The sequence below is a fragment of the Harpia harpyja genome, chromosome 6 (genome assembly GCF_026419915.1).
Source record: "Harpia harpyja isolate bHarHar1 chromosome 6, bHarHar1 primary haplotype, whole genome shotgun sequence".
Classification (NCBI taxonomy): Eukaryota; Metazoa; Chordata; class Aves; order Accipitriformes; family Accipitridae; genus Harpia; species Harpia harpyja.
Genome location: NC_068945.1, coordinates 54,696,022 through 54,719,264, shown reverse-complemented (window position 1 = coordinate 54,719,264; position 23,243 = coordinate 54,696,022). Strand labels below are relative to the sequence as shown.

The following is a 23,243-nucleotide window of genomic DNA, read 5'->3' as shown; positions in this document are numbered from 1 at the left end:
AAGCCTTTTGTTTTGTTTTTTTTTTTTAAGAGCAAATGGTCCCCTAGCATCTGTCATACTAACTCAAAAGTTGATGTGATTTTAAGTGCAGTCTTCAATTTGCAATACCCAAGAGCCTTCCCTAGATAGGCTTACATCAGTTTCTAAGCATCAGACTTGGTGCTGTTTCTGTATCTTAAGAAATACTCATGGAGAACTCACTGAGGTCAGCAGGTCTTGAGTTCCTTTAATATCTTCATCAGCTTGTTTGATGGCTTTTTCAGCTGCATTTTGAGCTTTTTCAGCTTCTTCCAGTGCTGCTTTCACCATGTCCGCAGTGACTTTAACATCTGTTGCACCTTTGCTGTGGAGCGAAACTATGTTAACGCTAAAAGTGCTTTTACTTTGGAACTGGAAAAAGAACGAGTCATACACTGCAAAGGGCCATTTTTGCCCCTTAAGGAATGAGAATCGGTATCAGGGCAAGTTAAACTCTGCATTTTCTGATACAATAGAATGAAAGTCTTGTTCAAACTCCTGGTGACGGAAAACAGCTAATACAGAACAGGGTTGCATACCTTGCTTTTTTAGCTTCCTCCAGTAGCATTTCTGCTCTGGCAATGTCTCCAGCACTCTGCTGCAGAATGACCTCAACATCAGAAAGGCTTTCTACACGCTCACGAATATCTTCTGTCAGGGCTTGCAGCTGCTGGGGAGTGCTTGGCATCTCCATGTTCAGCACTTCATTAGCCACTGCCTCGATGCTATCCAGGTCAGCGCTGTCTTCTAGTAGATGGACACAAATGACAAAGATGTGAGTAAAAGCTTCCCTCTGTCAAGTCCCAGTACTCAAATTCTTGTCCAGCTGCTCCTTTAAGAAGGAAAATCATGGGAAAACTTCCTCCCCCCGACTTACAGAAAATTAAGGTATTAAAACTGCTTCCTTAGGGTGAAACCTCTCTCAGGAGAGGCCCAGCAGGCACATAGGCCCTGCTGGCATAGATCTCTTGGAAGCTATTTGAAGATCTCTGTGATTAGCTACACCATGCTGGGGCTGTGGGGAGGAGACTTGAGCCCACAGGAAGCAAAGCCAACAGCTGCACATAAATGTACTTGTGCTAACAAACAGTATACTCAGCCTTGTGCAAACAGGGAAGGAATGGGTTTGCCGTGCTGCTGCTTGCTAGCGAACAAGGCCCTCATTTAACCTTTACCTGCTTTCTTACAGAGAGATAAACTCACAGTTTCTGACCTTCCTCCCCTTTAATAGTACTTTGTCTTTCCAGCCAGAACTTATGAATGCATTTGGCAAATTACAGCAGTACAACAGCCTCAGCTGAAATGAACACAAGAACATGCTAGTTTGCTCTCCCTTTCCTATTGTCTTGGTTTTCTCTTGTTTCCAGATTTTATCATACACACTAAGTCTGGCTGAAAGGGGGGTGGGGTGGAGGAAACACAACTATTGCATTACCCCTTAGAGGATGACTCAGAGCTAAAGACAGTTTTCACGAACCCAGAATTAAAACATAATTTAAATGTAAGGTTTTTACGCATTAGGAAGTCTCTAATTTGTTTAATAAGATTCCTCAGATCTTCATTGCTTCTGTCCACTTGTTCTTTTGTAGCATTGGTTTTGAGCAAAACTGCTTGTGCATTTTGTTTTGCTTCATCAGCTCTCTGTTTCGCCTCAGAAACCTAAAGAGAGGAAAATGGAAGATTTGATTACATATTTGCTTATGCTTTAAGGCCTGTTTTGAAACAAAAATTCAGTTGGAGTCAGAGGTAATAGTAATGAGAAATGCTTTTTCTCATAAAACTCGCACAACACTTTTAAAAGCTCGCCGTGATCCATACCACCAATGCTAGTTTAAACAACTCAGGCTAGTGTTTAGAGTTATCCATGAAGCTTCACTTTAGCAAGCTCCCTCTCTTAGGATCTTTACAAGCACGATGAAGTTATGCAACTGACAAGTATTTTGAAGTAAGCCAGGCACATACTTTGTCAATTAGTGTCTAAACTTACTTGTGTTACAACTAAAAGTTTTTTTTTTTTTTTAATATCTAACAATTAATTTGGCATATTACCATTCTGGAGAGTTGCTCAACTTCTGCTAATGCACTGAGGATGTCTCTGTCAAAATCCATGGCTTTCTGCCAGGCGTTGTGAGCTACGGACATCAGCCCATTGCAGCCAGGTCCTCCACACTTCTTCTTTCCATCATCTGTCCGACAGTTTAAACCGCCACACTCGGACTCAGCACAAGAGGCTCCCATGGGAGTGCCACACGTCTGCAGAGACACATTAGCCAAGGGGAACAGTCACAGCTTTATTTCCATTGCTGAGCTGTGAGGGGGATGGAGTCGGACACTGCTCTACACTATGTTATTTCTGCCCCTTGCAGTAGTATGCCTTGCAGCAGAGCTGCAAGCAGGTGGTTCCTGCAGCAGGGCCATACCAGCACGACTTTAATCTTTCTTCTGTGCCCCTGCACCTTCCTGCCTTTAACTCTGTTACAAATAGGCAACTCCCTGATGCTGAAGTAGCTGGAGGTTATGATGGAAGCCTTGCTGCGCCTTCATCGTCTACTTTTCCTGTACATCATCTTTCACTGGAAAGCTGCATTTAAGCTTTGGTTTCAAGCTGGAAGGTACTACTGTCTGTATGGCTTTTGTTTGCAATCAGTCTTCACTACTGTTGGAGAAAAAACTGGCCATCCCAAGAAGCTATTTTATAAGGAAGAAAGTAAGTGTTTCGTGAGAGTAGTATCTATCTTTTCCTTTGCTCTAATGCCCTAGAAATGAAATACTAAGAAGCTGAAATGCTCCACATTGAACAGGAAACTTTTTTTCATCTCCCTTAAAAAGCTGTCCCATTCCCTTCCACCAAATGTTTGCTCCGATTTCATCTTTCCAGAACACTTTGCAATTTGTGAATTGTTGTCAAGGATGTGTTCCCATAGAAAGTATCAGGGTAGACTTTTTTTTTAAAGCAAAACTATTTAAATCAGCAACATCTGTACTGAGAATTATCCACTACTTGGGTCAATTGTTTGGACAATGAAATCACTAGGAGTTGTTTTAGCCAGAGGGAAAATTGGAAAATTCCCCATTCTTTTGAGGTGGTTCTCCCTTTTCACCCCACCCCTTTTGCCAAATGATAGTCACTAACCAACAGACTTTGCAGCCAAAAAACCTCTCTGGGAAAACCTAGGGGCTGTGCCAAGTTAGCTGCAGCTGCCTCCTGTGAAGTGTAAATGAGTCCCTCTTACCTGTTTGGCATGCAACCCAGCAGTAGCTAGAAAGCAAAGACTTTTTTTGGTGTCCCATGATTACACCTCCAAGCAACTCCGTGTTTATGGCCCTGATAAATATCTACCCAAGATTTTCAGTCCTCAAGAACAGTTAGGCAGGAATGCAGGGGAAGGGAAACAAACAAAAAGATGCCTCTTTCTTCCCTCCCAAGAAAGAAGGAGGGCTGGGGGAGTCAGGAGGGATGACCAGAGTTATAAAGGATGGGACAATTCAGCATGTGAAGAACTCATCCTCTAACACAGGCCTGGCCTGCCCAGGGGAGTTAATGAGCAGCCCCCTGCAGCCTGCCTTCATGCAGGATTGTTCTCTGAATGCAGCTGGCTGACTTCAAAGCAAAACTGAGGGAACACCCAGCCTCTCCCAAGAAAAAGCCACCCTTGATCATATTTACAGATGAGCAGGCAGCTTCAACAGAGAAAATGCCCTTTTGACTCCAGCCCTCTGCAAGTTTTATTTTGTCTCACAAACGAGGATGGGAGGGTGGTGATGCCAAGGAGGGTGGCCCATCAGTGCGAGTGAAGCGCTGCCTGGCTGGGCACTGCAAAGGCATAGCATGTACCCTGTGGAGCTGCTAAAAGGAAGAGAGGAGCCTAGAGAATGCAAGCACGTGAACTGAGGACAGGCTTAAGAGGATGGTTCTCAGTCCAGCAGACTCGCTACACTTTTCTGCACGTGGGAGCTCTGTCTACAGCAAAGGGCTCTGTGTTAGAAAAGATGGGTGCTCTATTGGGCTAGGAAGGGTAGGAGGGAGACCAACATGAAGGGCTGGTGCCTGAAAGCCAGTAGGTCTCAGAGCCCACCAATTAAACAGCCCTGTTCTAGCCTGCAAAATACCCCATCATCCAAGAAACGTGCATTTTTCATGAACAAACTGCGTATCTCACACTGTCAAGCCCTTAACAGTTCTTCCCCACCTGTTGCTTCTTCACAAACCTGACTTCATTTTTGCTACAGGTTTTATACCAATGATTCTCAGCCACATACCTTCTCAGCCACTTCGGAGAGATCCAGGCTCTGCAGCTTGCCTGCGAGTTCATCCAGAAGGCGTGACTGCTCCTCTTGTTTAGCCTTGAACTGCGCCTCCTTCTCATTGATTAAGTCTTCCACTTCCTGCCGCGTTTGCGCTGACAGCTCCACGGGGCTATCAGGGTGAACAGTGGAGGCATTGACCCTCTCCTCTGCCTCCAGGGACATCTGGAAATACTTGGTGATACTGTCCAAGGCCCCTACAGAAATCAGATGGAGCTGCTCAGAAGTGTGTTAAGTAACCCAAAGTAATTTATATTATGGAGGTTGGCAGATGACACATCGGGGTTAATGATACGACTATCAAGTTAAATGAAACGCTAGCCTCTGCAGCTGTATTCCATGCCATTGCAAGGATGACAGAATTTGGCCTGTTGCGGTGGGGGGGGGAGTTCATTTTTTTTGCTTGGTTGACAGTGTGTCAAGTTTGCTGGATTTTGAAGTTAAGCCTTTCTCTAACCCTATTGACTGAATTCTGCTTGCCCTGAGGGCAAAAGAAGATCCACACTTTTAGGTTTATAGGGCAACAGCCTGTTTTCTAAGGATTCACTTATCCCATTAGTTCTTATTGCTAGCCCTAGGATGTCTGGCTTATGGAGTCACTGCTTGGAAACAGGTCAGAGCTTTCCCAAGAAACAACTGCTTGACGAAAGATGCCGATTTATGGAACTGTTAAGTTTTAGACAACTCCTGGAGAGGCCTTGAGAGGGTGTGAGGGACCCTGCCAGGGTGGCCACACTCTGCACCTCAGGGCAGCTTTCCTCTGCAGAATGCCACAAGTTGGGGACTCCCCTGTTCTACATCCTACTTGCCTCGCTCTGCAAAATGCCATGTTCACTGGAAACAACCTCAGACTTCCTGCAAAGCAGGAATTAAAAAAAAAAAAACAACAAAAAACCACATTTGTTTCAAGCTGCAATGAAGACAGCTTTCAAAATTTCCAAAGAATTCGGTGACATTCCTCTTTCTCCAGCAAATTTTGATTCTTGGCATGTTTCAGTGTGCTGATGGGCACACAAGGCTTGGGTGGCTCAGAAGAACTGGGCTCCTACGGTGTGCTCTTAGTCACCAAGACCCAGGTAGTTTTTCCAACCAGAAACAGCAATTTCACAGACTGGGGAGAGCAAGGGAATCTTGGAACTGCCGGAACTTGGAACTTTCAGCTGTTGTGTCTCGTCTAAAATGTATTAATCAAGAGCCTTTAAGACAACTCTGTGCCCCGTGAACTCGAGCTGGCTTTGCAATGTGCAGAGGGAGAGAGAGGGGGCGAGGGGACAAAATAGAATTCCTGCTGCATCAGCAAATCTGCCCATGCACAGAAAGAAGCCGCCCTCCTAGCAAGTGAGTTTTATTACAAGTCGGAAGATTAACCTGGTATTTAAAACCATACACTAATTAAATCTTTAGCTACCCCACTGCTTTCTCCCCCTCCCTGCAACACTTACCCCGAACATCAGAGATCTTGATGAACTCTAGCTGTTCTGCAAGTTCTTTCACCACATGGTCTAGGCTTTTGGCATCTGTCTCCAGCATGCTCAGGTCAGTGTCTGTGCTATTGCTCTTCACTGCTAAGGCTGACAGGTTTTCTTCTATGTCAGCTATCTTAACTGTAACATCTGCTGTCAGTTTTCTGTAAAACAGAGGCACAGGACTCAACAGGGGGAGGAGGAAGGGTAGTAAGCCTTGGTGCTTCACTTCACTGAAGAGTGGTGGTTAGAGCTGTGCCAAGCTTCTCCCACAGCAGGACTTGTCCTCCCTCAGTGGAGCTGTAAGTGATTTGTAACAACATGCCTACCTAGAACACTGTTTTGTTTGCTTTATCATACAAAACTACTTTTTAATCTACAGCATGTTTATAAACTCAAAGCACCAAATTGCTCAGAAAACAGCTGCTTTGTGTAAGATTAACTGGAGGCAGATTCCAGAGGACTGGTGTAATGCTCTTGTACCATGGCAACTGCATAGGTCAGAGTTGACTACTATGATCCATATATAATTTGCTTCCCATCCCACACAGCTACAAATGCAGTTTTGATTACTACGAGCTCATGGGACAGATTTGAACTTCAGGAAACTGGGGGGGAGGGGGGGGGGGAAGCCTTAGTTTGAACACAATGGATTCTTTTAACTCCTCTGTAAAGATCCCTCTTCACCAGCCGTTTCTTTAGGGCTATGAAGGAAAACCTCCTGCCCTCAGAATTCAGCATGGCCTCAGTGAGCCACGGAGCAGGCTTTAGCTAGTGGGATAACCCTAAAAGGAAAAGCAAGTGTATGTTACACATCAATGCTGCTGCAGAACAGAAGTTGGCATAGGAAGCTATTCCAATCCATGGTGATCCCACTGAACGCAGCATTTCCTCACTCTGAAAGAATCAGGCAGTATTCAAGCTCTATGATCAATTTACAGCTCTCTCGATAGCCCAACAGCCTGCTGTTTTCCAGGAGTCCACCAGAGCCCAGTACTTCTATACAGCCAGAAAGGAGCAAGAACAGATACATACAAATACGTATGTTAGGGAAAAGCAGCTCCTCAGCTGCTCTGACCTCCCTCAGTACACACAGAGCCCAAATCCAGCAGCAACCCCTAGCTCTCCAGATGGAGGGAGGGAGCTGCGGGACACAAGCATATCCTTAATTGAGACATTTGTGCTTTAATCCTTGGCCCTCTGCTTTGTGCAGTCCCCTTTACAATGCACAAGCAAGTTCAAGCAGTTGCACACAGGGCTAGAAAGCATCTGTAATCCTACCTGATGTTAAACTGTCCCATCTCCAAAAGCACAAACTACTATCTTTTGTAAACTTAGCCCTAAAACAAAATACAAGCCTCCTACCCTGAGAAAAATGGAAACAATCCTTGTTATAAAGCTGGTGCTTTCCCCCCCCACACACTCAAGAGTGCAGAAAGGAGCACAAGCTTCCAACTCATCAGCTACACATGGAAATCCAGGAATTTAATCTCTCCCCTCTTCATTCTCTCACAGAATAGCAGTGTTTGTCCTTTGCCCCGGGGGAGCGCAAGGCAAGCATGAGTGGCTCCGTGGTAATTAGCTGCCTGGTGTGCAGCAGGAGCAGGACAACCCCTGCCCAGGGCATGGTAACTGCACTGCTCCTACCTTCCCCAGCCAGGTTTCTGCTTGTGGGATGGATGCTTACTGCTGGTGCTGAGCATGGCGAGGTGCTCCACCAGTGAGTGCTAGGAGCTGCAGTGTACCTCGCCCAGCTGGAGGAGCAGAGCCAGGATGTCCCCAGCCCAGCATGGGGACATCAGTCACTCAAGTAAATCCCATCTCACTGGCACTCCCACTCCTTCCCACGCTAGACACAACTGCAACTGTACTCACTCTGCTTCCTCGAAGAGATTCCCAATGTTCTTCAGGGGCTCGGCAGCTGGATTTTGAGTGATGATAGTTTTAATTTCACTGAGCTTCTCCTCCAGGGTGTTGAGTGTCTGCTGGTATGGGCCAGTGACTCCAGTGATTTTGAGGGCATTAGCCCTATCCAGGAACTGCTGGGTCCTATTAGCCAGCTCACTGATGATCACATCCCAGAAGACAAAGCACTGGTGGCATGGCATGCAGTTGGGGAAGAAGCCCGAGTAGCCCCGGGAGCACTTGTCGCAGCGCGGCCCTTCCACCCCTTCGTTGCAGATGCACTGCCCGGTGGCACGGTCACACTGCGGGGTCTGGATGCCACGAGGGTTGCAATCACATGCTGGAAGAAGAAAAAGGCATGTGTGAAGGCTATGGTGAGGGAAATGACAGTGACATTGGCAGGTAGAAAAAAAAAATCGGTTACAATGAAGTGGTGAAATGAGTATAGAAGTGGTCCCTATCTGGATTATAAAAAGCTAGTTATGGATGTGTCTGCTTGGGTATGGGGGAACCAGGGCTGAGGGTGAAAGTGGAGAGAGAGATAGGGAAATAACTCTAGGGGAGACCAGGATTTGCACGTCTCAAAACCAGGCACAATAATGGAGCAAGGAAGGACACTTCTTGCAACGTTTGGTTATCAGCTGGAGAGCAACTGAGGACAAAGATCCCAGTTTCATTCCTACAAGAATAAGTAGAGCAAGGCTTTCCAGACAGGAAAAGAAACAACAGGCAGGCACATAGCAGAGGGTTTAAGAGCAAAACATGAGTGAAATGGGAGATGCGAACAAGGAACAACCATTTACTGTCTCCTCCAGCACAGGAGTAGGTATCACCTGAGGAATGCAGCAGATCAAAAACCAACCACCTTCCCCTGCACCTCCCACAAACAGCACAATAAAAGGAGACAGTTGATTACACAGCACTTAGTTAAGTGGCGGAGCTCCCTACCACAAGAAACTGCGGGTGCTAAAAGTTGAGGTGGCTTCAAAGAACATGACAAATTTATGGAGTAACAGCCCTTAAGAGATCTTCTATGCAGAGGTACAGGGCCTGGCTCAGGACATACTCCTGCCAGGGATGGTGGGAAAACATCCACAACATGCATTGAGGAGCCTTGCACGGGGCTGATGGTTTGCATATACAGAAAATGGGAAAAAATCGGGCAGTGAATAGTAGACTAGAACAAAGAATGTGGTCATGGGCAGCCCTGTCTGAGGGAGAAGAAAGAAGTCTTCTCCAACAGGGTGCTAACAACAAAGAGCCTACACACTGTTTGTCACTATCAAGTGGGAATGAGGACGATTAACAGATTTTTTTTTTTAATTATTTCACACTTTGAGCACCAACTCAGGAGTTAGTATTCTCACCTTCCTGAAATGGACTTACATTCTTATTTTATTTTTGTAACTGTGAACACCTACCTATCTTTATATGCTAGTCAGGTAAGACCCCAGGGGCTCCAGGTGGTTGCCAAATTGGAGTGATAAGGTTTGGGCAACACCCTTTTTTAACAAGCTTTAGAATAAAGATGTACTTCTTTGGCACTAACCCACCATAAAGAGAAGTTACTCAATTAACTTACTGATGCACGGTCATTTCTAAAAGCACAGACACACTTTGCACACAATAACGCTATCAGGAGAAACGTTTCCATGCAGCGGGGCTGCCACTTGACCTCTCCTCCTCCTTAATTACGCAGGCAACAGCAGCAGAGGAAATTACCAACCCGCAAGGCTTTTAATAAAGGGACTGCAGCAAAGAACAAAAAGAGAGGCCTTGAAAATATGCAGGTCATCTACCTACCATTGTGGCAGAGTACACCTGAAGCAGGTCAAGCACGGGTTCCTTAAACAGGAAAAGGACTGTGATACCCGATAAAAGCCTTCACTTACACATCCATTTACCAGGCATCCTTGAAGGAGCTTAATGGCTCCAAAAGGTCCATAAATCAATTCACACACCCCAAGCACATGCCCCCTTGAAAAAAGGGCAAAACACAAAGCCGTTTTCAAGATTGTATGTTGTTTGCTTCAATGCCAAAACACAGTGGTGGTCTTCAGTTCAAAAATTACACAAAGAGCCTCAGCAGAACAAATCCCTCCTCAACAAAACGACTTTCTTGTACAATGTGAATATGATAGGCAAGAGACAAAAATAACTTCTGCTGCCTGCACAATTGAGCAAAATGGTCCTTTGTTCTTTGAATTATACCCTGACACAAGAGATTGTTTTTACTTTACATCGAAAGTGCTTAAGTAGTCAACTTGCCATGGAATATGTTCCCTGCAGGCAAACTGTCGAGTTCCTGTTTGAAGGTCAGTTAACCCTTCTGTCAACTAATAAGGCCCTCGGTATAATGATGAATTGTCCAAATTCCTCTGCATAGAAAGGGGCTAAATGGCATATGATTTTCTCAAAGATCCTGAGATCTGATCAAGCTACATGAATACTTGCTGCTGGCAAATCAAATCACTATATTTACTTGCAGATTTAAAAAGCTTAAAGTGAGGAAAAAACCGCCCATGTTGGTAATTCTACTCCTGAATACCCGCATGTTCAGGAAAGGCAGATGACATGGCTTTAGTAGCATTTACATGGTAATGTGAATTCCAAAATCTCTGGAGCCAGAAAATGCTGGGGAAGGAGAGAAGAGAATTTAAGTACTAACTCGTTTGCAAAGTGAAAGCCCAAACTCCATGGCTGCCTGCTGGGAGATTGTCGTGGTTTAACCCCAGCCAGCAACTGAACACCACGCAGCCGCTCACTCACTCCCCCCCACCCAGTGGGATGGGGGAGAAAATCGGGAAAAGAAGCAAAACCCGTGGGTTGAGATAAGAACGGTTTAATAGAACAGAAAAGAAGAAACTAATAATGATAATGATAACACTAATAAAATGACAACAGCAATAATGAAAGGATTGGAATGTACAAATGATGCGCAGTGCAATTGCTCACCACCCGCCGACCGACACCCAGCCAGTCCCCGAGCGGCGAATCCCTGCCCCCCACTTCCCCGTTCCTATACTGGATGGGACGTCCCATGGTATGGAATACACCGTTGGCCAGTTTGGGTCAGGTGCCCTGGCTGTGTCCTGTGCCAACTTCTTGTGCCCCTCCAGCTTTCTCGCTGGCTGGGCATGAGAAGCTGAAAAATCCTTGACATCAGTCTAAACACTACTGAGCAACAACTGAAAACATCAGTGTTATCAACATTCTTCGCTCTGAACTCAAAACATAGCACTGTACCAGCTACTAGGAAGACAGTTAACTCTATCCCAGCTGAAACCAGGACAGAGATGATAAAGAGCAAAGAATTTATTCTAAATGCAGCACAACAGCTGGAAGAATCATCCCATTTCTAGAATTCTGCAAAACTTCCAAACTGAACTTTGGGGGACCCATGAGAAAATTGCACGAGGTGGCTAGAAACATTACTGTGGGTTATTTCTCCATTTTAGGATTTTCTATCAAGCCTAGAAACAGGCAATACTGGCTCTGCATTACCTCAGTAGTGTGAATCCAACATATGTAAAATGGCTTTCAAAAGCGCTGGTTTGACATTTGCTCTTTCTTTTCTTCGTGATCTTCCCAAATCATTAACTGTGCACAGGACCACACCAGCTTTCAAACCAAAGGGTAAAACTGAAGAAAATTTTATCTCTATTTTTAAGTAAAATCACATAGTTTAAAGGAAACCAAGAAAAAGCCTCCCTCAGTAGTGGAATAAGATTCCAACCGATTTTATTTTCTTTACATTTTGAAAATTTGGGAGGCATTTCTACATGTTGGTGGTATACTCTCTCTAGCTACAGCCCTTGGACAATTCCTTGCTGTGGCACTGACTGAAACATTTTTTCAGTTCTCACAAAAGCATCACTGCTCCTCTTACAGCTCACATCCTGTAAGCAAACCTTTCACCTCACAAATGGCACATGCATGCCAGTGTTTGGTTACATGTGATTGTCTTTTTTAAAGTGTAGATGACCTTAGCCAAGCGCTTCTACCAGAGATGATTGAAACCAACTCTGTTCCTTGCTAGAGCCAGTCTCACTGTACTTTTATCAGAAGCTGGGGCCCAATTTCTGGACACAGCATTAATAATGAAATTAAGCCAGCCAGAAACCCACAGAAACTGCCCTCCAAGGTCGTGTGGAACAGGACCTCCACCACCTCCAACACCTCTAGTGGATGAGTCCCACATCGTGTGCCCTGACCACCACCAACAGGCTATTTGGAGCACATCCAATGCCATTGCAGAGAGCATCTTCCCTTTACAGCATGGTGGGGATCAGACCCTCCACTGACTTCAGCTGTAGCCAGTTCTCAAATGGAGGAAGGCAAGCCCAGGCCAAGACCATATAAAGCCTTCTAGGTAGTGAGGAGCGCCTTGAACACCATGGGCCACCAGGCAAATAGCTCAGTGCACAGGTTTCACCTCTGCCTCCTGCAACGCCTGCCTACCAAGAACCCGCCGGCTTCAGTCTCTGAGATTTCAGGGCACAACTTGGTCCTAAAGTTGACAAAAAAGCAACTTTACACATCTATCATGCATGATAGTGGGTGCGCATCCACCAAAAGGATTCATGTGACATTTGATTATCACAGCCAGTGAACTGGGATGTGAAAACAGGAGACACCTTGATTCCTATCACCTGCTAGAAACAGAGCAAACACCATGTCAGAATGATCCAGCACGTCATGCCCAGCATTGTTTCTGGCCAGAGTACCCCAGCATCACTTCTAGCCACGGTGGAGTTCTTGCTTCTCTAACACCTCCTTCGCTAATGACCAGCTATTCCTATGGCCACCATGTGAGTCAACGCCTATACAGTCCAGTGCTAATGATGCTCTCAGTTACAGCAGTTTTGCTTCCGATGTACTCAAACAGGCTAACTCAAACACAATCTTCAAAGTATCACTTGGCTCTGGAGATTTCGGCTCTAACCAGCACACTCATAAGTCTGATGTAACACCTGAGTAGCTATACCACATCTAATTTTAGCATATGCCTAGTTAATCTAATTTTTTTCCAAGAAGAACAAGAAAAACACAGGCACATCTAGGGATGCAGAAGTGTTTCAGGTATTACTCAGTAGCTAGCAATGGCTTTATACTCCACTTAACATAGTATTTGTGGAATAGGGAAAGACATGAAGTCCTGTAAGCTCCTTTTAAATGCCTTGCCTATGCTTACATGACTAGAAATTGGGAAGTGGTTCATTTTGCACTGCCAAACTACACAGATGTTGAGTTTACTCCGAGAGATTTAGATGCCTTAACCAGTTTAGGTTGGCAATGGCCTTCAGGACAAATGGCTGGTTACCCTCCCTTCATACAGAGGGGTGGACCAAGGCCGAGATGAAGGGCTGCAAGTTAACACGGATGGGGCGGCTTGCTTTGAAGATCAGTGTTAGACATCAAATCTGTCCCTGGGTAAGCAGAGCAGGACCCTGCAGTACCTCCCATGGAAAATACAGTGGAGGAGAAGAAGTCTTTTGAAATCATTGGCCAAAGATTTGAGGGTTTTCAAAGGAGCATTTACTATATTAAACAATAGGCTTCTGTTTTGAAATATCATTTTGGAACTGGGTGTATTGTTTTCTTTAATTGACTGTTTAACTCAATCAGACATTCTTCAGTGGCATACTCCAACTTAAGTGCAATCACATTTTTGACAGGAAAATTTTCTAGCCAAATTCTTCAGTCAGGATCTGCTGATTAGCAGCTTACAGGTATAAAAGATTGTAGCTGCATCTGTTCACAAACCCATGTCCACATAAGTGTATGCACACACAGAGTATGCATGGGTGATTTTTATACCGCCTTGATCAGTGCCTTTCTCTTTCAGTAATTTTTTTTCCTGATCTTAAAGATAAAAGTAACACTCGTACATGCTTATTAAATGTAGTCTTGTAGAAACCCAAGGGGAGAAATCCCAAAGAAGTAAATGACTAGCTCAGGTGGTTTGCTTTAAGCACATAAAGATCTATGAACCACTTTATCTTTCACTTACTGTGACAGCTCTGCTACCTTTCCCTCTGATTTTAAATATTTAGAACTCACTTCCATTTAATTCAATAATTACTTCAATTATTGTTATTAATTCAGTAACAGTGTGGTTCAGTATGTGGCATATTTGCATATCACTTAATTTAAACTCAGGTGTCTCAGAGCAGTTGCTACTACAGCCGAGATGATATAATGGATACTGAAAGGGCTGTATGAAGATCCGCCGTCTGTGTAATGCCTTATTGCAGGATGCTAGGAACAAGCGAGTGCCCTGCATCATCCTACACAGTACAGAAATCGTTTTTTCAGAAATATTTTCTTTACTGCTTGAGATCAGGGATGGAGAACATCAGATGTTTAACTCCTCCACAGCAAAAAAACAAAGGGTTTGTTCAAACATGATTTCCTGGCAACATTTCTCAGTGGCAGTGAGGCACTATGATGAGAAAACCATTCAGCAATTTGTAAGGTTGAAAGTTTTGCAGAGCTAGCAAATTTCTTCTGAATAATCAGCTATTGATTTAAATTACCCTGCAAGCATATTGCTAACTCCTTAGCATTACGATTTTCAGTACGAGTGTTAAGATAAGATCCCAGCCTAGAATTACTAGAGTTGTGCTGTATTTTAACATGCTAGCAGACTTTGCCAAAAGGGCAATTTTCTGGAAACAATCAATATACATTACAATATTTTAAGACCACAGGTCAATTGAAATTATGAAACTCAAAGTGAAAACTGTATTTCCTTTAGCACAGAATTTGTCTGACTTCCTTTAGACACTTATCACAGACGGAAAAAAAACATCTGCTAGTCCTTCTCTCTGCACCATAAACACCTCCTATAAAAGCAGCCTATGTGACAAGTTTTAAGACCCAAGTGTTAAATTAAGATTATGAAGCCTATTGTAAAAGGCAATAGAGTAATTTTCAGTGAACAGATGTTTCGGCACCAGGTACATAACAAAGACTAAAAACTGAGAAAAACAACTTTCTGCCAATGTCTGTAGTGAGTATTTGATAAAAACGTGACTTTTTTTCATCTTAGTTCAATTAAATTCTGTTTTTTACAATAGGGCTTGATACTCAAGTCCAACACAGAAAAACATTGACAAAGGTATGCTTCTTGTAAAGGGGAGATAGCAATACAACCTAACTTTCAATCTCATATAGTGCCTTTTACTAACTGCACTCTGTTCTGGTTGTTCAATTAAAAGAGTAATGATAGTATATGAAACACATAAACTTCAAATATCTGCTGTGCAAGGGCATTGTTCAAGCTGCCTCTGCAGCCACACCGTAACTCAGAGGCTTCACAGGAGCCTGGAGCCTCCTGCCAGAAATGTGCTTTACAGGCTGAAGTTGGTGCAGAGCTCAGCATGCCGAGTCCTGCACTTTGGTTGCCAGGCTTTGGAAAAGCTCCAGCAGAATGCCTGGGAGACTTGAGTTTGATGCCCTTGCTCACTGTAATCCTCACAGGGACCTGCATGAGGGCAACAGAGATGCGCTGGGCTTTTCCCTATCCTCTACGCCTCTCCTGTGCTTGTTTCAGGCATTATGTTAAATTAAATGAGTAACTGTGGTTTTTTTAAGCGTGGAGTAAGCAGTCTCTGAAGACCCAGTCCTACAGACTCTCTGCGGTGTGTAACCCCCAACGGACATCTGTGGGTGGTGGGAGCGTACCCAGTACCAAGGGGTCGAGATGCTACCCAAACATAGGCACCTAGCCCCAGTGGTCTGGTCCCACTGTAATCACTGGGGACATGCAGAGAGGAGACATCAGATCATGCTCCCCCTCCACTGCAGGGAACACAAACTGCAAATCAAAGCACTCAGACCAGGTGCAAAAACCTGCGTCCCCCAGCTTCTGCTTCACCATCTCTGATCTTACCAAGATTTCTACAAAACAAATCACAGGCAGTAGCCTGGAATGGTCACTGTCACCAACAGGGACAGCAGGGAAGCGTGCCCTGGAGTCTGTTTTCCAGCGGAGCGTGCTGGGACCCTGGGGCCACATCCACAGCTCGGTGCTGCTGCAAGTGCCAAGGAACCCGTGGGGGGCTGCAGCCCCCAGGCTGTCCTAGATGGGCCATTTTGTACATCTCCACATAGCTGTGTACAGAGGTTGTTTGCAGGCACTTGTGTTCACATGACCACACACTTTTTTTTTTTTAGCAGTTAAAACATTTGTAAAGGGTGTCACAGCAACATGGGCAGTACAGTCCCCATTTCTCAGCAGGAGCTTGTGTCTCTTGGTGCCAACAGCTTGAAGACCTCTTGTGAAGAGATCACATATTACTGTCCCTTGAGTGATGCACCATGCGATTTCCAACCCTGAGCAGAAGCCACTTGCCCCAGCCAGTGGAGGTTCCCACACTGGAGTCATCGGGATGAACATCCACACCTCCACATCAGGTCACTGCCCACAGTGAAGACTGTCCGTCCATACTCATACGGTTCAGAGCTCTCGCCGTTCCCTCTCCAGATAGGTTTGTATTTTCTTCCTGAACGCAGCACAAAATATGGCTGTATTGGCTGCTTGGGCCAGCATGAGCAGGCCACTGAGGGCAGGTGGCAAACGCCATGGCCAGGAGTCCACATGTGCCCCTGCAGCTGGAGCTGACATCTTTGTGATGAATCCCCATCTCAGTTCCAGCTTCACCTTGGCCACAGGCCATATTTAAGCTATCTTCCAGGGGCACTGCTCTGCAACTCCTTAAACAGCACAGTTTTCCAGTTCACCTGCAAACTGCTTACCGCTGAGAGCTGCTACCTGCCCACAGAGCAGCTGCACATCTGCCAGCCTGAACATTCCCCCTCTGCTCGCCAGGACTAAATGAGGCCTGAGAAGTTGCTTCTTTCCCTGCCGAGGAAGGATGGGAGTCAGGGCAGGAGGCACTGACCCTACCATGCTGGGGAGACTCGGCAGCACCACAGGGCTGGATGCGCTCCATGAGCGAGCGCATGCTTGGAACCCATCCGGGGCATCGTGTCACAGGCTGCCGCGGCTCAGTGCTGGGCACTGGCTCTCCCCACCCGACACAGAGACCTCCCGTTGGATGCAATCCTGAAGGAAAATCTGCATTTCCACCTGAGCGAGTCTCCCATGTCACTTAGGGGCAGCGGGTTGGAAGGAGAGCGTAAAAACATTTGCATTGTAAAAACACTCTCTGAAGAATATATCCTCTCTTTACTTCATTAAAAAGCAGGTCTTCACATGCTCAAAAGGCAGCACAAACTCCATCAGAGATCAGAAATGCTGGTACACTGCAAAATCCTGCTGATAAGGTATGCAGATGGACTCCATCAATAAACCCTGATGGAGACGGCTGATACCAAGAGACAATCCCTGCCCTGGAGCCAGCAGGGTCAGCACCCCTCACCATGTCAGAACACACACAGCCTCCCCAAAAGGCTGCCTCACCCCCCAAGAAACCCAATATGTACTCAGGAATTGGGACAATTCCCCAGTCCTTTCATCTGCTGCACTAACCAAGTAGCTGTGACCTGCCTATCTGGTTAGAAAATGGGCTCTAAGGTATCTCTATTGTAAGGGATTTATTAAAGACCACAGCAAGCACATTCCTCCCTGCAGGAAAAAATACCTTAATCTACTGCAAACCCTCCTGGCAAAGGCTCCTATTTGAACAGATCAGAGATACAAGTTTGTTCTGGTCTGGACAGTGTTTGAAGTTTCTTTTCCCGCTAATGAACAGACTTGTTTATAATAAAAGGACAGAGAGCATCCAGTTTTCTAAACAAGCAACTTCATGGTGCTCTGTTTTGCGGCATATAGCTATGGCTAACCTGCTGCATCGTCTCCGCTCGCTCCTTTATTTTCACCTGAAATATAAGGAAAGTCTCCTACTAAATCCAAAACCTTATTTCTTCAGGCCCAATCTCCCTAACAAGACACAAGAGGAGACAGTGGTCTTCCACCACCTACAATCGAAAGGCAAAGGAAACTGGTCTCTGGACCAATTCTCAAACCCAAACGCTTGCGATGTGTTTTCTTACTACACCAGCTTACCTGACAGCATTGCAGCCTAATGGTTAAAGGAGAGTTAGTTTCTACACAGAGAGGTTTGTTTCTAAATAAGGGTCCAGCAAGCACCAGGTCGGACTCCTGCTGTGCCTCCCGTCCCTGGAGACACCAAAACCCGGGGGACAGACCCCAACATGCCTTCCTCCCTCATTTCCAAGGCTCGTGTGGGCACTGGCAGGGGGCACCGGAGGGGCTGCTCCCAGTGGGGGTGTCCCAGCGCACTGGGGGGTGACGGCACACCTGGCCACCGGCCAACAGGCCATTTCCAAAAGGAGCAGGTGGAGCAGGCGCTGGGGTTGGACTCACCTCGGCACTCCACGCCCGGGTCACCCCAGAAGAGCTCCTGGCACTCCCGGCAGGTTCGGCCTCCAAAGCCTGGCATGCACTGGCACTGCCCCGTGAACTGCCAAAACAAACCCCAACAGGAGATGTGACCACCTCAGCAGCAGCTCGGCCCTGCACCGGAGCGAAGGCCAAGCTGTTGGAGCATGCCCCACGCTCCCCTCACCTCATTGCAGGCGGGCCCGAGGGAGCGTGTGGGGTCGCAGCCGCACTGCTCACAGCCAGCGCCGCTGGCGAGCCTCCACGTGTGGGGGGCACAGCGGTCGCAGGTCTGCCCCACCACGTTGGGCAGGCACCGGCACTGCCCCGTGGCCGCCTCGCACCGGCAGCTCTCCGAGCCCTCGCAGTCCTCCCGGATGGTGCCCAGGTAGTTGCAGACGCACTCTGTGAGGCAAAGAGCGTGGCGCCTCGATGTCAGCCCGTCCTCTCGTTACCAGACTGCCCAGAGTTCACATTTAGTTTATTCTCCGAGTCCCCAGAGGTGTGGGCAGGTGCTGGCACATGCCAATGCCCGTGGCCAGGCCTGGATTAGCCAACCCTGAACGACACCCAGCACCACACAAGAGCCCTCCTCATGTCCCAGGCTGGCCGCCTCTACGGCTTCTGCCCCAGCACACAGGAGGTGACAGGAGCCGCTCATTCAAGCAGCCCAGCCTTCCCACTCTTCTCCTCTCCTCCCTCTGTACACAACCAAAGCCCAAGCCTGCCCAGCTCCTGTCAGCTGGCTACAGTGGCGGATCTGCTTGCAGCGGCCAATAGCGTGCCAAGCAGAGCAGGGCTCTGCTCGCCCACACAACAACCCATCTGCCTTGCCAGGCTGCATCTGGTGCAGAGGGAGAGGAGGGTCTGCCTCCCCACCGCCCAGTTCGGCTCCCCGCCACGGCCCTTGCTCCCACTGTCCACCCACGTCTGCAGGGATGCTGGTGTAAACAAAAGCCAAACCCTCACCCTGCCACCCCCATCTCTGGAGAAGAGGTAAACAAAGACTGCTAACAAGAGGGCAAGAAACCCCCCTCCCGCAAAAGCCTTGTCCTTTCAGCACATGTAAATGCTGTCCCTGCTCTCCCTGTCAAATGTAAAGGACTCCCCTCCCGGCCAGGAGCCCCGCTGAGTTGCAGGGCAGCTGCACACAACTCCAGCTGAAGGTAATGAGGTTTCCCCTCCACCCCTAAATGCTCCCAGGTAAATTAAAGAGTTCAGGCAGCCGCTGCCACCCTGTGACATGGCTGGCAGAAGGGTTGCGGCTGTGTCTCCCCACTCACTTCTGCAGTCCTGCTGCAGGGCGCTCCCGTAGTAGCCCTGTTTGCAGAGGTGGCAGTTTTCGCCCTCCGTGTGATACAGACACTTCATGCATGTTCCAGTCTTCTTGTCACAGGCCTCCGGGTCAGTGGTGTCGATGTTGTTGTTGCACTGGCACGGCTGGCAGGCGCCGCCAACCTCGTCGGGGCTCCCAAAGAAGCCAGACGCACATTCATCACATCGACTGCCTGTTTGAACAAACAGGCACGGTGGGAATTACCATCATGGCTCGCTAGCGCACAGCCCCATAAACGGCAAGACTGAGGCAAGACAATAAAGGCCATTAATGGGGGCAACGTTAATTGGATCATGCTCAAAGCAACAGAGGCAGTGCTTGGTGAGACTGCAGCAGCTTGGTGCAGCATGGATGGAACTGCCTCAGGCACCAAGGCATAGTGCCGCAGCCCAGCTGCCAGCACGCTTGTCCCCTCGGTTCCACTGCTGTCCTGTCCACCTCTGCCAAGCACCGGTCTTCCCTTGCCATGCTGCCGGGGATGAGGCTCGCGGTGGTGCTGGCATCGCCTGCACAAGCCACTCTGCCCTGGCAGGTTCCAAGTGCTGCCAACCTCCAGCAGCAACACATTGACGCTGGTACTGTGGTCACATCCAACAACCCATATGAACATACCCCTTCTCACCAGGAGGTCCAACCCAACCAGCCCCCCTCCACACACCCGCCAAGTACCTATGTATCCCGCACTACAGACACACACGACTTGCAGTGTGACCGGATCCTGGTAACAGCCGCTGGCAAACTGGCGTCCGCTCTCAGGGCCATCGGGGCAAGGGCAGGGGCGGCAGTGGTCGCCTGATCCCAGGACAGGGTCTCCATAGTAGCCAGCCTGGCACCTGCACAATGGGGTACACAGCATGCAGGGGACCGCAGGCAAGCAGACTGCAGCCTTGCCGTAACTACACTCAGGTTTTCAACCACTTTGAAGAATCAAAGGGCAGAAACATCCTTATGGCTCTCCCGTGCCACTCACACTCCGAGCAGCTGTGCTCACAGAGGCAAATTTTCCTGGCTTACACCAGTGTAAGAGCGGGAGATCCAAGGCATGTGTCTCTCAAGAGGCTTGCAATAGTGAAAGTCTCTCTGAAGCCCTGGGGTCCTGCAACATGCTCTCAGCCGCCTGGGCAGGCACTACTGGAAGGCACAAGGCTGTGGGCAGGGAGGAGGGGGTCCCTGCTCCCATCCTCCTCTGGGACCACCAGTGCTGCTCTGGCTCCCAGCGTCCAGACACTCTCCCCATGGCTTCACACCCACCTGAGCGCCAGCGCTACAGGGGAACAGCTGCTGCACCAATCCTGCTGTGAGGAGGGAGAGGGGCCGGGGCCGGGGCACGCACACCGTACCTCTCACAGTTGTGCCCCGCCGTGTGGTCCCGGCAGCTCAGGCACTCCCCAGTGAAGGGGCTGCAGTCGTCAGCGTGGCCGTTGCAGTGGCAGGGCTGGCAGCTGGGAAAGCCCCAGAAGCCGGGCAGGCAGCGGTCGCACTGCCGCCCATACACCCCAGGGAAGCAGTGGCACTGGCCTGTCTCCGCGTCGCAGAAGGCATTGTAAGAGCCTCGGGCATGGCACTCGCACGCTGCAAGGAGAGGGTGAGAGGGGCTGTGTTTCCACAGCAAACCCTAAACGCAGGGTCCCGATCACAGCGCAGCCCAGAGCCACGGGTTTAACATACGTCGGCATCCGCTCGGCCCGAACCCAAAGGTGCCAGGGGCGCATCTGTCGCACTGTCTTCCAACGACGTTGGGACGACACTGGCACTGTCCTCCGCTGGGGTCGCACACTGAACTCAGGGAGCCCTGGGGGTCACACTGGCATGCTGAGTGGAGAAAAGCATCGGGAGGAGTGAGTACCATGGCGCAGGACATGAACCACCTGCCTCATGTCATGCACATGCCTTTCCCATGCAAACCGCTCTGCCTGCAAGCGCCATTCAGCTTCCAGGTGCGGTTTGCCCTAGAAGCAGATGGTTACGTACATAACGCGGTCTCGTGTAATAGCGCAGAAATGCTGAATATGATGTTCTTGCAGACATCCGTCATGGGGGTTTTCACAACGCTCCTGCTGTTTTCCAGACACCGGTATCTTTGGAAAGTTTCCCAAGCGCTGTTCGTGACCACATCTTCGCCTGAGCCTCCCACTGTGAATATGTCCAGTGATTTGCAGTATGGCATGAGAACAAGCTACAAAACAATTTTACAATGACAAAGTGTCACTATTTATAAATAGCCTCCACCCAAATTACTTAAATTCAGTATTATCCCACTTCCTATCATCCTTTTTTGGCCAAAAAGCAAACAGCCAGACAGAATTCGGAAGGGAAATGACAGTATTTCTCTAGTTTTTGGTGGAATAGTTCTGGTATCTACCAAATTCTTACCAAATCTACCAAATTCTATCCATTCAAAAGAAAAAGATTGATGCTGACATTCATGACATACATGGCACACATTAGCCTCCCCAAAGAAACCACAGGCCTGTGGAACTAGCTACAGTCCTGTAAAATACAGCAAAAGCCTCTTAGCAGAGAAACAACCCACAAACTTTGCGACTGAAGAAACCTACGCTGCTTTACATTGTTCAGTTAAAATCTGGCTTCAGCCGTAAGCAATGACACTGTAAAATATTACTCTAGATTTACACAGACACATGCCAGAAGAGATGCAAACTTTCAGGCTTTTAAACACACTTTTACCCCAGAACATCCCTGAAATAATTTCTGCTCACAGAGTCAATGAGCGTGTATGGGCTCTCTGTCTCCGTATCCACTGAGGAGTACTGGGGCAGCTCAAGGCGGATGGTGTAATTCAGCCCCTTCTCGAAGCAGACGGGCCGTGGGAGAACGACGTATCTGGATTAGGAACAGGAAACAATTCTTACTTCAAATGTCCAGCACCATAAAGCATTTCAGATGGCCCTATAAAGCAATTGAGATAACGGAAAGCAGCCAAGACCGGGCAGAACAAAAGCTACAATGTGAAAGGCGGTTTGGAGGCTTGTGCAAGTCAGAACCGGAAAAGCTTATCGGCAAGGTAGAGTCATACCGATGTTCGCTCACAGGCTGTGCAAACACTTCCCTGCCTCTTTATTCAGTGAACAAAACAAATCAGAAAACAAGAATAAACTTAAAAGCTTTGAGTCTATGGACACAATGCTAAATACATTTTTATAACCCACTGGAAATTAAATTTCATCCATTTTCATAGAGGCCACTGCAAATTGAAAACATGATGTTACTCTGTTTCAATTTTTAAAGTGTTTTTTCTCTTTTTGGCCCATCCAGTTATACCTACCTGGAGCCGGGTGACAGTGAGACGACCTGATTGTCATCATCAGGAACTGTATTGCCACACCGGCTACCCGTGGGAATCTTGCCTGGGCGCGAGACGCTGATCACAGCTTTTTCCCACTGATCTGGCAACTGAAGGGAAAAAAAGGCTGATCAGCATCCAGAGCTCAGGCCGGGAAAAGCTTTGGGGAGGATGGGGCTTGCAGCTCCAGCACCAATGGGGCATCTACCGGCTGCAGGTTTGCACTGAGACAAGACAAGGCAAGTGCCCCTGGGCATCCTCCAGCATGACAGCCTCTCTCCCTCCCTCCCAAAAAACCATGACTAGGTGTAGGTGGTCAGCAGCCCCATCGACAGCACAGCATCAGTGGGGATTTGGCAACCTCCTCTCCCCCCACCTCTGGGTACTGCACCTGAGTATTTCACTGCAGTCAATTGCTGCCAAGCTCTAGGTAAGGACCTGAGGGAATTTTTCTCTTTCCCGTCACTCTGTGAATTATCTGCAGTCAAAACTGACTGCTTGCAAACTCTCGGCTGCAGGCATTCAACAGCCAAGACGGGC

The 23,243-nt window shown here is 47.8% G+C and overlaps 1 protein-coding gene across 1 annotated transcript in view; it reads right to left on the bottom strand.

Annotated features, from left to right (window-relative positions):
- LAMB1 (laminin subunit beta 1) overlaps positions 1-23,243 on the bottom strand; it is a 46,922-nt gene that overhangs the window by 5,337 nt on the left and 18,342 nt on the right. The window contains exons 15-30 of the mRNA XM_052788988.1: positions 22,686-22,813; positions 22,120-22,243; positions 21,371-21,575; positions 21,068-21,211; positions 20,740-20,971; positions 20,069-20,232; positions 19,347-19,571; positions 18,251-18,468; positions 18,049-18,145; positions 7,662-8,031; positions 5,766-5,950; positions 4,279-4,520; positions 2,068-2,271; positions 1,533-1,677; positions 558-765; positions 202-343 (exon numbers count right to left, since the gene is read on the bottom strand). Coding sequence (XP_052644948.1) covers positions 202-343; positions 558-765; positions 1,533-1,677; positions 2,068-2,271; positions 4,279-4,520; positions 5,766-5,950; positions 7,662-8,031; positions 18,049-18,145; positions 18,251-18,468; positions 19,347-19,571; positions 20,069-20,232; positions 20,740-20,971; positions 21,068-21,211; positions 21,371-21,575; positions 22,120-22,243; positions 22,686-22,813 — 3,033 coding nt within the window. The remainder of the gene's footprint in view (positions 1-201; positions 344-557; positions 766-1,532; positions 1,678-2,067; positions 2,272-4,278; positions 4,521-5,765; positions 5,951-7,661; positions 8,032-18,048; positions 18,146-18,250; positions 18,469-19,346; positions 19,572-20,068; positions 20,233-20,739; positions 20,972-21,067; positions 21,212-21,370; positions 21,576-22,119; positions 22,244-22,685; positions 22,814-23,243) is intronic.